General features: G+C 54.5%; 4 protein-coding genes across 4 annotated transcripts; all 4 read left to right on the plus strand.

Moving 5' to 3' along the window:
• Nucleotides 1–425: 425 nt before the first annotated feature.
• Nucleotides 426–4,565, plus strand: MYCTH_2115336 (uncharacterized protein; the record flags this gene model as incomplete). Its single annotated transcript, XM_003659728.1, has 5 exons — nt 426–525; nt 832–1,747; nt 2,850–2,854; nt 3,042–3,122; nt 3,190–4,565. 5 exons carry the CDS (start codon nt 426–428, stop codon nt 4,563–4,565), a joined length of 2,478 nt encoding a protein of 825 aa, XP_003659776.1.
• Nucleotides 4,566–5,098: 533 nt separating this feature from the next.
• MYCTH_2297192 (uncharacterized protein) lies at nt 5,099–6,758 on the plus strand. The gene is made up of 5 exons (XM_003659729.1): nt 5,099–5,497; nt 5,563–5,734; nt 5,800–6,031; nt 6,219–6,262; nt 6,462–6,758. The coding sequence occupies exons 1-5, from the start codon at nt 5,328–5,330 to the stop codon at nt 6,600–6,602; spliced, it is 759 nt and encodes a 252-aa protein (XP_003659777.1). The 5' UTR covers nt 5,099–5,327; the 3' UTR covers nt 6,603–6,758.
• On the plus strand, nt 6,759–8,080 carry MYCTH_2297195 (uncharacterized protein). Its single transcript, XM_003659730.1, has one exon. The coding sequence runs from the start codon at nt 6,944–6,946 to the stop codon at nt 7,778–7,780; it is 837 nt and encodes a 278-aa protein (XP_003659778.1). The 5' UTR covers nt 6,759–6,943; the 3' UTR covers nt 7,781–8,080.
• A 725-nt stretch (nt 8,081–8,805) lies between these two features.
• On the plus strand, nt 8,806–12,511 carry MYCTH_2115339 (uncharacterized protein; the record flags this gene model as incomplete). Its single annotated transcript, XM_003659731.1, has 6 exons — nt 8,806–8,838; nt 8,923–9,222; nt 9,275–9,636; nt 9,696–11,891; nt 11,948–12,470; nt 12,500–12,511. 6 exons carry the CDS (start codon nt 8,806–8,808, stop codon nt 12,509–12,511), a joined length of 3,426 nt encoding a protein of 1,141 aa, XP_003659779.1.
• Between the last annotated feature and the right edge of the window lie 881 nt (nt 12,512–13,392).

Genomic DNA, 13,392 nt, shown 5'->3' on the forward strand with positions numbered 1-13,392 from the left:
AGAGCTACGGCTGGAACGGTGCCACCATCGGAATCCATCGCCTCTTTTATCTCAATCCTCACAACACAGAATAATTGAATTTACAGGAAAACAATTTGAGGTAGGAATCGTGAGATCGAAAATTTAGGAGAATCAAACTGATGGTGAGATGGGCCAAGACAATGAAGGACTGGCCAGGTGCGGGTGGTGGCGATAACAACTCATTGGCGGTCGGCCAACGCCTTTTCTGGATACAGTGTCCCGCAGCACGATTCGTTAGTTAGGCTAATATAACTACCCCGTAACTACGGATCCGTACATCTCACTTCACCATCCTTAGTCAGCCCACCAATCCAGCGACATTTAGCATCACCACCTTCGTTACCTGCCCTACCCTTCAGCAATATTTGCAGACAACCCCACGTTTTAGCCCCTTCCATTCAGACATGAAAACTACGAGATACTCGACATCACGGCAAAAGGCCTGCCAGCCATGCTCGAATGCAAAGGCGAAATGCGACCACAAGGCACCGTCTTGTGGCCGATGTGCCCTGCGAGGATTGGCCTGCACATATTCCCAAGCATTCCACTCTCGAGCCTCTTTCCAAGACACAGCGGTCATTGAGGAAACGGAATCGTGCAGCCCGGTTTCAATGCTCGGGAGTCGGCCAGTCTCGAGACTGACCCCTGAACCGGAAGCGACAAGTCAGACCTCGAATCCAATCGCCGCATCGATACAGCCTCCGATTGGTGCTACTCTTCCCAGCCCGGCCAACACGGCCTTGACAAACGTCACAGATGCCGGTCATTCCGGTCGTCAGAGACATGAGGTGACACGTGGTGCCCAACGAGGGTCGGCTGCACTTGACTTCTCGCACCTCGACCTTGTGTGTCCCATCAACGCGGATGACATCCGGAACCGCTGGCTCAACTCTTACATTCCTGTCCCTGGACAGACCACCAAAACTCTGTCCACGGCCGTCACAGCCTTCACCTACAGAATCTTAAAATCTTACGCGGCTATCGCGGTCCGAGGCCATGGCAGCCTGCCATTTCTACACCCAGCACAGCCGCTTCAGACAGGGCCGAACCCGCCGCTCTCGGCCTGCTTGAGTTTGATTCGGATCTGCGAAAAGCCGCTGCCTGGTAGCGAAGGGGTCGCTGCGGAGGTTTTGCAGCGCGAGATGGACAAGCTCCATGGGCAGTACGACACTTACGACGACATGACTCTGCTTGCTGCATTCCAAGCCTATCTGATATATATCTTGGTCTTCTACTTCCTGCTCGGGCGGGAAGCCGATCCTTTCCTCCGCCAGGCCATGATGAATCTCCAAGAGATTGCATGCTCTTGCTCGTCGCAGGGTCTCGTGTGCGCAGCCGAGCAAGGTGGAACTCGTCCGAAATGGGAGTCCTGGATCGTTGCGGAGGCAAAGCGGCGGACGCTGTTCACCATGTACCTCTTGGACAACATGCTTTCTGCCAAAGCTGGGCTCCCGACCTTCCTCGGAACAGAGTTGCGAGGATTGCTTGCGCCAGCAAGCAAATGGCTATGGCATGCAGGAACCCGGGACGAGTGGGAGAAATCATACAACGTCTACTTGGCCGAGTGGTCTGAGGGCGGCCTTCGCATCGACGAGCTTTGGTCACTCCCCCCAGACTTGGACGAGGCAGATGTTGTCAAAAGACACAGCAGAGTGGACCGGTGGTTGCAGAGCGTCGATGAGTTTGGGACAATGATGTATGCGGTAACGAGCTGCACGCATGGCGTGTAGGCCTGAGCGAACCGTTCTTCCAACCATTCTTCTCGCAGTGCGCTTGGAGACTACTATCACTGTATCCTACTGTATCCTCTGCCCCGTCAGACCAGTGGGAATAATAACCAGAGATAGGAAAACACAAGACAAAGAAATAGCATTAATCCTAAGACCGCTCCAGAGCCAGCAAGGCTTGCTCAATCGAGATGACATGCACGTTCATCTTGGGAAACAGAGTGTTCAAGATAACGCGCTTAAAGTCCGTTGCCTGGCCCGCTGGCATTTCCAGCACATTGTCCGCGATGACATATACCCTGTAGTCCAAATCGAACAGCCGATAAACCGTGCTCGTCACCACGCCCGAAAGTGTCAAGCCGGACTAAAGTAAAATGGCCGTTGTCAACAGCCCGATCGGTCTTGGAGAGATTGACTGGCAACCTACAATAACAACCGTGTCGATGTTCTGCGACTTTAGGATCTGCTCTAGGGCATTGCCGGCGCCGGCGTACCATCTTGTCTTCTCCAGGACAATGTCCTTCTCATCGACCACGAAGCGAGAATCTATTCGGACCCCGGGGGAACCTCGCTCAAAAGTGCCGAATTCTCGTACCAATTTGGTAAATGGGGCGTCGGCGTCGGGTGCCAACTCGGGTTGCGAAGCATTTGAGAAGGAGAGAGTGGTGAAGATGGTGGGCGGCCGATGGACCTTGCGGTGCACGGCATCGTTCCACCGTACGCAGCTGGAAATGAACGCTTGCCCTTCGTCGACGTCCTGGGCGGCATCTATCAGAACCGACATCAGGTCCAGTTGGAGGATGGCGTAGTGTTGCCCAAATGCCACGCTGCACTCAGCCTCTTCGGGTTGCTGCACAGAGCCCATGGTGAAGATACAAAAGACCGGAAAATCAAAGGAACTGAAAGAACCAAGGAAACGAATGGTACGGCTGGCGTGGTAACAACTTGCCTAACTCATAACTATCGGTTTGTGTCTTGATCAGGCTGGCTGGGTCTTGGGTTATGCGCCTCCTGTTATTTCGCAGCTCAACTCCGCTCAACTCCGGAGCGGGTCCCGGGGTTTAAACCCCTGAAACGGATCTCAACTCCGAATTCCGCCAGGCGACGTCAGCCAGGCTCGTGATCTCTACTTATTAGTACCTCCACCTCGACCTGGAAAACAGACTTATCATCTCACCTACCCTTCATCCATGATCGTTTAGACTTGTTTCGCTACAAGATTGCCCGTCATGACCACGAAAGCCCAACCAGCTCCAACCGACGACACTCCCCCTGCAACGCCTCCTCCACCAGAAACTCCCGAGGCACCATACAGCATCTTCGACAAGCGGCAGAAAGCACTGATCGTGCTGATCGTTTCTGTCGCCGCAACATGTGAGTGTGTGACCTCGTTCCGGGGCTGCAAGGCTGGCACTCTGACAAGTGGAATGGAATCATGCAGTCTCCGGTTTCGCGTCCAACATCTACTTCCCTGCCCTCCCGACAGTCGCCAGGGACCTCGGCATCTCCATCGAGCTTGTCAACCTCACTGTCACCACGTACCTCGTGTTTCAAGCCATCGCGCCCAGCCTCTGGGGTCCTGTGTCAGATGTCAAGGGGCGCCGGATCGCGTACTGCGGCACGTTTGTTGTGTTCTTCGGGGCCTGCATCGGGTTAGCAGAGGCCAAGACGTATGCTGCCGTGCTCGTGTTGCGATGTTTGCAGAGCACCGGCAGCGCGAGCACCATTGCCATTGGCTCCGGGGCGATTGGAGACATCACCACCCGTGATGAGCGTGGGGGTTTCATGGGCATCTTCCAGGCAGGGCTGCTCGTGCCTGTCGCTGTGGGACCTGTGATCGGAGGGGCGCTTGCGGGATCCCTGGGATGGAGGTCCATATTTTGGTTCTTGGCCATCTACAGCGGTGTTTTCCTCGTGCTCCTCATTCTTTTCATGCCCGAGACGCTGAGGTCGATCGTCGGGAACGGGAGCCGGACGCCGTCGAACCCAGCTGCCAAGTATCCCCTGGTCGTCTACCAAAGAACCACCAAGATCAAATGGGATCCCAACACAGTGCCGTCGGAGCCGCCGGCAAGAAAACGCATCGACCTCGTCGGTCCCTTTCACATTCTCGTCAGCAAGCAAGCCGCCCCGATCATCGTCTTTCTCGCCGTGTACTACGCCGTCTGGCAGATGACCATCACGGCCATGTCCAGTCTCTTTCAGGAGCACTACGGCCTCGGGGAGACCGAGATTGGCTTGACCTTTATCGCCAACGGCGTCGGTTCCATGATTGGGACGCTCATCATGGGCAAGATCCTCGACATGGACTATCGGCGCTTCAAGGCCCAGTACGAGTTTCAGCTAGAATCGACACGGGCGGCCGTCGACACCGACGGTGACGCGGAGGATGACTTCCCCCTCGAAAAGGCGCGTCTGCACCTGGTCCCCGTCTTTGCGCTCCTGCAGTGCGCGTCCGTGATCGTCTTCGGCTGGACCATCCAGTACCCCCAGCGGGTACACATCGCCGTGCCGATCGTGACGACCTTCGTGACGGGCTGGACGGCCATCGCGACGCAGTCGGTCGTCATGACGTACCTCGTCGACGTCTTTCACGACCGCAGCGCGGCCGCCAGCGCGAGCCTCAATCTCGCCCGGTGCCTGTTCGCCGCCGGCGGCACGAGCTTCGTCATGCCCATGATCAATGGCATAGGCGTCGGGCCGGCGTGCACCGTCTGCGTTGGGGCCCAGCTCGTCGCGATGCTGGGGCTCGCGGTGCAGTGGAGGCTTGGCGGCAAGTGGAGGAAAGAGGCCGAGGAGAGAAGGCGGGCCAAGTGATGAATTGTGGCCAACGAGCCAACACAACAAGGCAGGGCAGCGATCAGCGATGCACTATCCAAGGCTTGGATCCTGCATCCGGTCAAGCCTGAAGGAGTGAACTAGTTAGTGATATAATTAATAGACAGCAGCACTGCAGCCTGTGCGCGCTTCACGCGAGGCTCCCTGAAAAAAAGGTGCATTGTGCAGCAATTTTGGAACTCCCTGAGCTGATATCCAATCAGCTTGCATTTATCGCATACGCGTTCCCGACCGTTTTAATTCTCAGAAAACGTCTTTAATCCGTGACACAAGCTTTGCTGAGTCAGCAGTTTGGAAAGTGAACTACCAGGTTCAGAAACACGTTCTCGCCCTCCCAATGATAACGACAGCTTCTGGTCTTCGTTGTTGTTTAGAAGGTGCAGTTTCTTGTCCTTAAAGCTACCTGTTCTTGACCCTTCTGAGCAGACACAGAACTTTTATGGGCAAAAGCGGCAGATGCATAATAGGCGGCATTCGAGAGGCGAGGGGCGCTCCCATAGGCCAGTTTTTAACTAAGATATTGCCAGTTTTCAAGAGATGCAGCATCGATGCACGTAAATATACGGCACATCGCGGCTAAGTCTGGCTCCCCGGATCTACTCAATGTCCTTATATAGTCACCCAGATTCCTGTTGTGCCATGGTGTATTGGCGGCGAAGCACGATCCAGAAAGGCGTATTTGACGCAGTTTACGTGCGGTGATTCAGAACTGTTCTTTCTTGCGATCAGCTCATCGTCACAATGTTCTTTTCATACCTCTTGGCCTGTGGGAAGTTTGCTGGCCTAGCAAGGGCAGAGTACTACCCAGAATATGAACTTGACGAACCGATGCTGAGGGGGCCTCCTCGAACGAGCTCCTCAGCAATGCTTCGATTTGGCTGCTCACAGGTCGTGATTGAGCGGCTTGATCCGTGCGTTTGAGCCTCCAGACTGCGCACCATCAAGAACTTCCGGGCCGGAAACTGACGAAGACAAGTCTCGTGGAACCGGGCGCGACGCCGTCATCGCATATGCACCAGGTTGTAGGAGGGAACGCCTTCGCTGCCTCGATGCCTACCACGGATATCGCAAAACTCGGGTCCTGCACGACGTGCCATTTCGAGGAGGATCTCTCCAATTATTGGACAGCGAACCTGTACTTCAAAGCAGTACGCGAACAGGAGATTCCAGCGCCATCGGGGCGGGCTCATCGTTGCTAACGATGTCCCTCCAGGGTTTCCGTATGCTCAGCGGAGATTCGACCAAGCGCGAGTCGGACAACCTCAGGAACAAGACGCAACAGTGCTACCGCTGCTACACGGCCGAGAACTGGGGAGGGAGCATGTATTCTCCTTGCATGGATCCCGAGCTGGACACTGATCACTTTCCGAACCAGCAATGCGTTGGTGGGATCCGGTCCAACATCATCTTCCCCCAGTACGGTCTATGTCTATGTCTCAGATCATGTAAGGTTTGTCTGTAAACGCTATCTAATAGATGCTACCCCCCGTACTGAGATGCAGATTGCGCTTGGAAATTCCTTCAAGCAGCGATTCCTTCGCTTGCCAAGTGGCCTCAAGCTATCTCTCCCGAAGTCCGTTCCCTTAAAATATTATTGGCTTAAAGATGCTAATCTAGCCCTGTGCGCTTCAGACCCTGGGTTTATGGTCTACAACAACTGGGTTTGTGCCAAGGAGGTGTGTTAGCCGCTGTTCGCCTCGTAGGGGCCGAAGCATTAATTAACGCTGCAGCGATTCTCTTGGGCGAATCGTCTGACCAAGTCAGGTAAGAAGTCCCGTTCGTAGCCGAGTCTCGGTACATCCGATTCCGGCCAAAGATGGCAGAAACAACACTGTTCCGGAGTCTCAGGTGATTAATTATTTGTGGCCGAAAAAGGTACTGCGATCGCAGTTGCAAGGGGTTCCGCGCATGAACCAGCCCGTAGCCGACGCGTTTTCCGATCCCGGCACGGTGACAGCAGTCCGGACACCATCCTCGGAGAAGCACGCCGTGGTCAAGAGAACTCAGAATGTATGATTCGACAAGGGAAGATCGGCGGCCCACGGGATGGATTTTAGCCTACATTGCTCAGTTGTCCCCTCCCGTCCCGTTATCGGGGATATTATTAGTCAAGAAAGATCACGCTCAGGCGAGGCATTCAGAAAGAGAATTATAAAAACCGATCAGATGCATAGCGCAGAGTGCGAGTCCCGGTCAATCAAAGACTCCTACTCTCGCCCTCTCAGAGTGCTCTTCGTCGATTCCCTCAACTCCAGAACGTGTGTTTGAGCCTAGTCTTGAACCATCCCGACATTTACCCACATTCCACAGCTCTAGTTATAATAATATCATCCACAACCGCTCCACACGAACACATCATGGGCTCCTCGGACCCCATACCAACCTTTGCCCCCCCTTCCGGCATGCATCCGCACCACGCCTCCACCATCCAGAACATCATCGCCCGCCTCTTCCCCATTCCATCCGTCCTCGCCCTCATCCTGTCGGGCTCCATCGCCCACGGCTTCGCCACGGCCGAGTCGGACGTCGACGTCCTCGTGGTGCTGACGGAGGAGGCCTATGCCGAGCGACAGCAGACGGGCGAGATCAACTTCGTCGACGCCGAGGTCGCGACCTACCCGGGCGGGTTCGTCGATGGAAAGTACCTGAGCCTTGGCTTTCTGCGGGAGGTGGCCGCGCGCGGGAGCGAGCCGGCGCGGTTCGCCCTCGAGGGGGCCGTCGTGCTGTTCGACAGGATCGGGGGCGGCGCGCTCGAGGACGTGCTCCGCCGGGCCGTTCGCTACCCTGTCGAGGACAAGAGGGAGCGGGTGGTGCGGTTCCGCGCGCAGCTGGACGCGTGGCGGTGCTTCTGCGGCGAGGCCCGGCAGAAAGGCAACGCGTACTGGCTGGGGCTGGCGGCGACCAAGCTGGTCCTGTTTGGCGGGCGGCTGATCCTGGCGGAGAATGAGGTGCTGTATCCCTACCACAAGTGGTTCCTGAGGGTGCTGGAAGGGGTCAAGGAGAAGCCCGAGGGGTTGATGGAGGCCATCAAGAGGCTGGTGGAAGATCCGTCTGAGGAGAACGTGGAGGCGTTTTATGAGTTGGTCAAGGGCTTTCGGGACTGGCCGCAGACTCCGAATCGGTGGGGAGCGCAGTTTATGAGGGATACTGAGCTCACTTGGATGAGCGGACATGCACCAGTTGATGATCTGTGATTCTGGGAACAACCGAGAGAGAGCTCGGAGCGAGCGGCTGGTGCGGGATGTCGGTTGGATATTTCTAATCTTCCCAAACTTTTATTGTCGCTATCGTGATTGTTACTACAACGAGCTGATTTAATTGAGGTGTTTGACTTGAGACTGGCCGCCGACAATCCACCTCCTGGAGCCTCCAGATCAGCGAGCAAATGGAGATTTCTTTTGTTTGAGCATGAACCTTGTGCACTAAGTTCCCGTTTCCTTGTCAACAAACGAACAGTTCCAGGGACGATCATTGGGCACAACCTCCAAGTATTGTATGCACGTACGCGGAGACCAGGAACTTGTCTTAGGGTGAATGCTCGCCCGTGGTTTGTTGTCCAAATCCGCTCTGAATGCGAAGGTTGATTAGACTTACCAATGCGAGCCCGGAGTGAATCAAGCAACGGAACCACATGTAATTAATTATGTAACCATTTAGCAAACCTCGCGGATATCTGCGTTGAAAGCACCTATCCGTGCAGAATTTGTTTTCCTAGGATGAGCTTCCCAACAAAGAGCATACGTATTATTATTTATTGGGGCCACCGTACGGTAGGCACTTTCATCATCCGAATGACAAAACATTTTGAGGACAGGGAAGGCAGGTGCTCCTTCTTTGCGCCTTCCCTAATAACCGCATTTCCCAGAACACTCTGTCCAACTTTATCTCACTGGACTGAACAAAAATAAAGACACTCGTGCCTCATGAGGCCTTGAAAATCCTGCACCTTTCTTCCTCATTCCAACACGCCTCGAAGCTGCTTATCCATCAATTTCCGCCACAGCTCGTTTCCTCGGGAAATACAGGGCTGCATCTCGTCTTCTCTGTCGCGACCTGCATCTAGGTTGATCCAGACCCCAGCGTAGCCGGGCCGTTTGAATCTTCCCCCAGCTCCATTCTTTCACTCACAGCAAAACTCACCAGAATCCACCCATTTCTCCAAACTGATCAAGTACCTACTGGCCATTTTCAAGGCAAATAGCAACAGGCGGTGTCCAACATGAACATCATCGGCACCGATGCGAACACTCAGGTCAGTCCTTTCCGGTTAGAATTTGTGACCTGAAATCGCTCCTGGCAATCCCGAGCTAGCAGCTGATTTTCTCTCCTGGTACAGTCGGCAATAGATATTGTCCGAGAGCATGTGTTCTTCAACCCTAAAGGGAGGCATGACTGGCAATCGAAGCCAGAATTTCCCACTGCGGCTGAGATCCTTGCCACGCAGTCTGACATTGACGAGCTACCCGAGAACCCCGTCGACGTTCCTTGGTCCTCCAAAGAGGACTACCTGGCTGCTCAGTATGAGATCCTACGCCGCGAAGCCACTGAGGGTCTGCGATATTCCGTAAGGAGCTTCGCAGACCACCGCCGCAAGGAGTCGATGATGGATGACGATTTCACAAATATTTACACGCAGGTGTGCCTTCACTCAAATTCATATAACCGGTCAACCTTTGACGCATTGGCAGGTTCGAGCCAAGGAATATGTGATGTCGACTATCGGCCCGCTTGCCCGAGTCTCGTTCTCTACCGAGCGGTCAAGGTACCGTATTCAATGGCAGCAATCGAAGCGGCTCCAGCCGGGAAAAATTGTGGCTCTGTCACCAAAGAGCGACAGCTTCAAGAAGATCTGCAAGATCGCAACGATTGCACAGCGCCCCTACAAAAATGGACTCGACCAGGACCCTCCCGTCGTCGACCTCGTTTGGGCTAACCCCGAGGATGCCGTCCTCGACCCACATCTTGAGCTGATCATGATCGAGTCGCTGCATGGTTACTTCGAGTCCGCTAGACATTCACTGGTTGGTTTGCAACATGCTGCAAGGACTGAGTGAGTGACTAGTAAAACAATCCTAAACGAGCCAGCCCGCGCTTACACTCGTCTCGCAGTTCACCTTTGGACAAGTACTTGACCGGAGCCTATACCAGTGACGCACACCCCGAGTTCCTCAAGGAAAACCCGATTACGGACCTCTCTACCCTTATCACTGCAGCCACTTCCAAGGACTCTGAAGAGATGACAGAGTGGGGGGCATACGACATCGTCAACGGTGCCCTCCCTGACTTGAAAGACCTCACCTTCTTGGATGAGTCCCAGTTACTTGGCCTTCATCGCATCATATCCAAGGAGCTTGCGATTGTGCAGGGCCCACCTGGCACCGGTAAAACGTACACCTCCGTCGAAGCACTTAGGGTCTTGGTTGCCAACCGTAGGCGGCGGCGGGGTCCTCCCATCCTGGTAGCCGCCCAGACAAATCATGCTTTGGACCAGATTCTCATACACTGCGTCAGAGCCGGAACCAATGTCCTTCGAATTGGCGGTAGAACGCAGAGCGATCTCATCAAGCCATACACTTTGTACGAAGTACGCCAGAAGTGTGGGCGAAATCAGATCCCCGCGGACAACAAGTGTAGAAGCATTGATGCTAGGCGCCAGGAGAATGTCAGGAAAATCCAGGAACTTGTTGATTCTCTGTTCAGCAATCGCCTCTTGGACCCACAAACGCTCTTGGACTTCGGCATCATCACCGCAGACCAGTACAGCTCCCTTTGCGACGAGTCGATGGAAACCCATGAAGCCATAAATGAACACGGCCCCTTCGCGCTCTGGCTGGGAGACAGCCTCATTCCCGCCAGAATTCGTGATGAACGCCATCCGACACAACTTGAGCTGAGCGAGGCGGAGGCGCGCAAGAATCTCCCCGAGTGTGAGTGGGAGGACGAAGAAGACATCGAAAACATCGCCTATGATGAGGAGGACGAGTTATACCGCCTTCGCGGTCCAGTCATTCCACTAAAGCACGTATGGTCGGGTAAAGACCCAGCAAACCTAACAAGCTGGGACCGTGCCGTCGCGCGAGCACTCCGGAATCAGGATCTGTTCAGCATCGACCGCGACCTGCGCGGCGCTGTCTACCAGCATTTTCAGGCCAGATTGCTAGACGCCATGACCCCAAAGTTTGCTGCGTTGATCGCCGAGAACGTGGACCTCTGCAAGCAGCGTAAAGCGTTCAAATTCCTTGGCAACGCCCAACTCGTCGACAAGCAGAGGATCGACATTGTCGGCTGCACCACTACTGGGTTGACTAAATATCGCGGATGCCTTGCCGCAATGCAGCCTCAGTCTCTTCTTATCGAGGAGGCTGCCGAGACCCGTGAGGCCAACATCGTCTCTGCTCTGTACCCTTCGATTCAGCAACTCATCTTGGTCGGTGACCACAAGCAGCTTGCACCAAAGTGCGACATTTTACGACTCGGCGATGCGCCTTACAACCTCAATGTCTCGCTCTTCCAGAGAATGGTCAACCTGAACATGCCGTTTGTGATGCTCAAGCAACAGCGCCGCATGAAGCCAGAGCTCCGTTATATTCTGGAGCCGTTCTACCCGGAGCTCTACGATCACCCATCGGTGGAGTCTATCAACCATCGTCCTGATGTTCTCGGAATGGGCGGCCGCAACTCTTGGCTCTTCGACCATACCTGGCCCGAGGACGTGAATTCAGATTTCAGCAAATTCAACGAACGAGAAGCCGAAATGATTACGAACTTCTTCGCGTATCTCGTAGCGAACGGCACTCCTTCTGAAAGGATCACGGTTCTCACATTCTACAAGGGCCAGTGCAAGGTCTTGTTGAGAAAGCTAAAGCGTCACCCTTCGATTATGGGCTCCATATTCAATGTGTGTACTGTAGACTCCTACCAGGGCGAGGAAAACGATATCATCCTCTTGTCACTCGTCCGGAGTCCTCAGTTCGACCGCGCATATGCTGTCGGCTTTCTGGAAGATGAACGCCGTGCCGTCGTCGCCATCAGCCGTGCTCGTCGGGGATTCTACGTCTTTGGAAACGTTGAGAACGTCCTTGGCGCTCACCAAGCCTCTCACGACCTCTGGTACAATATCTGCTCGGGTTTTGCAAAGCAGGGGCGCATCCAGAGGGAGCGAGGTCTCCCTCTTGTATGTCAGCCCCACAACAGAGAAATATGGATAAAGGAAGTCGAAGACTGGGGAGACAACTCTGGTGGGTGTGACTTGCCTTGCAAGCAAACTCGAAACTGCAGCCACTTCTGCACTCTTAAGTGTCATGCGTAAGTCAAAGAAACCGTCATACTGTTTTGGGTGCATTCGTTGATACTGGATGCAGTCTTCCGCATGACGTCCTCCCATGCGGTGAACCGTGCCGCGAAACGCTGGAGTGCGGCCATGGCTGCCAGAAGTTGTGCGGGCAGAAGTGTTTCTGCGACTGCAAGGAATTCGAGGTGCTCACTGGAGCTATCCAGACTGCGGTTCAGAGCATGTCCTTAATGGACAAGATGAGACTGATGGGGGCAGAGGAGACAGAGATGTTCAAGCTGAACAGCCGAAGCGCGATACCCCAGCCGTCCCGGTCTGTTCGGAAGCTTCCTGTTCCAGAGCAGCCTGTTTTGTCAAGCGGAAACGGAAATGGCAGACACACCCAGCCACTGATGCAAACTTTTCCAATCCAAACAGCACAATCCGCAGCGCGATGGGGAGATTATGCCGAGAGCTTGAAACAAGAGCACGAGCTGCTAACCCGACACAATCATCTCGCCACTGCACAACCACGGAGGCAAGAGATAGTCGTCAACGACGTCTATCAACCGACCACCCTCGCAGATGGCAAGAGAGTCGGAAGAGGCAGCAAAGTCGCGCAACAGTTACACTTGTCCTACAGCCAGGCGGTTAGAGTCTCTATCAGTGGTCAGGAGACTCTTGTTTCTGGGCTGGCCAATATGTCTTTGAACAACAACCCCCATCAAGGCGGGAATGGGCAGTCTGCGATGCTGTCCAGCGAGAGAGTGCCGCGTCTTCCCGTCACAGAGAACAAGCCTCCCGATGGTGTCCCGCCAAAGCATCACGAGGGTAAAGCGAGCCGAAAAAGTCCGGCGAACACCGCCCTTCAAGAGCAGAATGACCCGTCACAGCAAGCCGCGGTCCCGCAGCACCTCTCGGTTCGCCATACCACGACTCAGCACGCTCCAATCCGGCTACCCGGAGTTCAGCTTGACCTCCTCACAGATCCCCTTCCATCGGACACTCCCCCGCCGGGCGATATGCATCCTGCACCTCGGCCAGGATATGCAGTCATATCACACTCTTGCGCTCAGTTTGAGGCTTCGACACCAACGCCATCGACCTCGGTGAATGGGTGCTTCGCACCTTCGAGTGAGATTTCAGCGCCGTATCAAGCTCCAGCTCAGGCTCAGGTTTTGGCCTGCACTCAAGCCCAAGTCAACGAAGATGGGCAATTAGATGGTGGTGTCCAGGATGCTGACCGCGAGGACTGGCTGATTGACCTGTGATTTGCTCTTTTCTCCCATCCGTTATGCAGGAGTTTAAAGGGTTTTCCTCTGCTTGATTGAAGTTTTCTCTCTGGAGATCTTCCTTTCGGCAACATCTTTCCCTGCACAACGAAGATCGTCGATCCATTTTGTCTCGATTTTTAGAGCCTGTTGCTCGCCTACCCTCTTCACAATGTTGGCTTAATAGTTGTCCGGTTACAACGATAGAGGTTTCAGCAACTCCCTGCTTGAGAAAGACTGAGCGTCTCCTGGTTTTTGCGCACAG

Source organism: Thermothelomyces thermophilus, chromosome 1 (assembly GCF_000226095.1).
Source record: "Thermothelomyces thermophilus ATCC 42464 chromosome 1, complete sequence".
NCBI classification, from domain to species: domain Eukaryota; kingdom Fungi; phylum Ascomycota; class Sordariomycetes; order Sordariales; family Chaetomiaceae; genus Thermothelomyces; species Thermothelomyces thermophilus.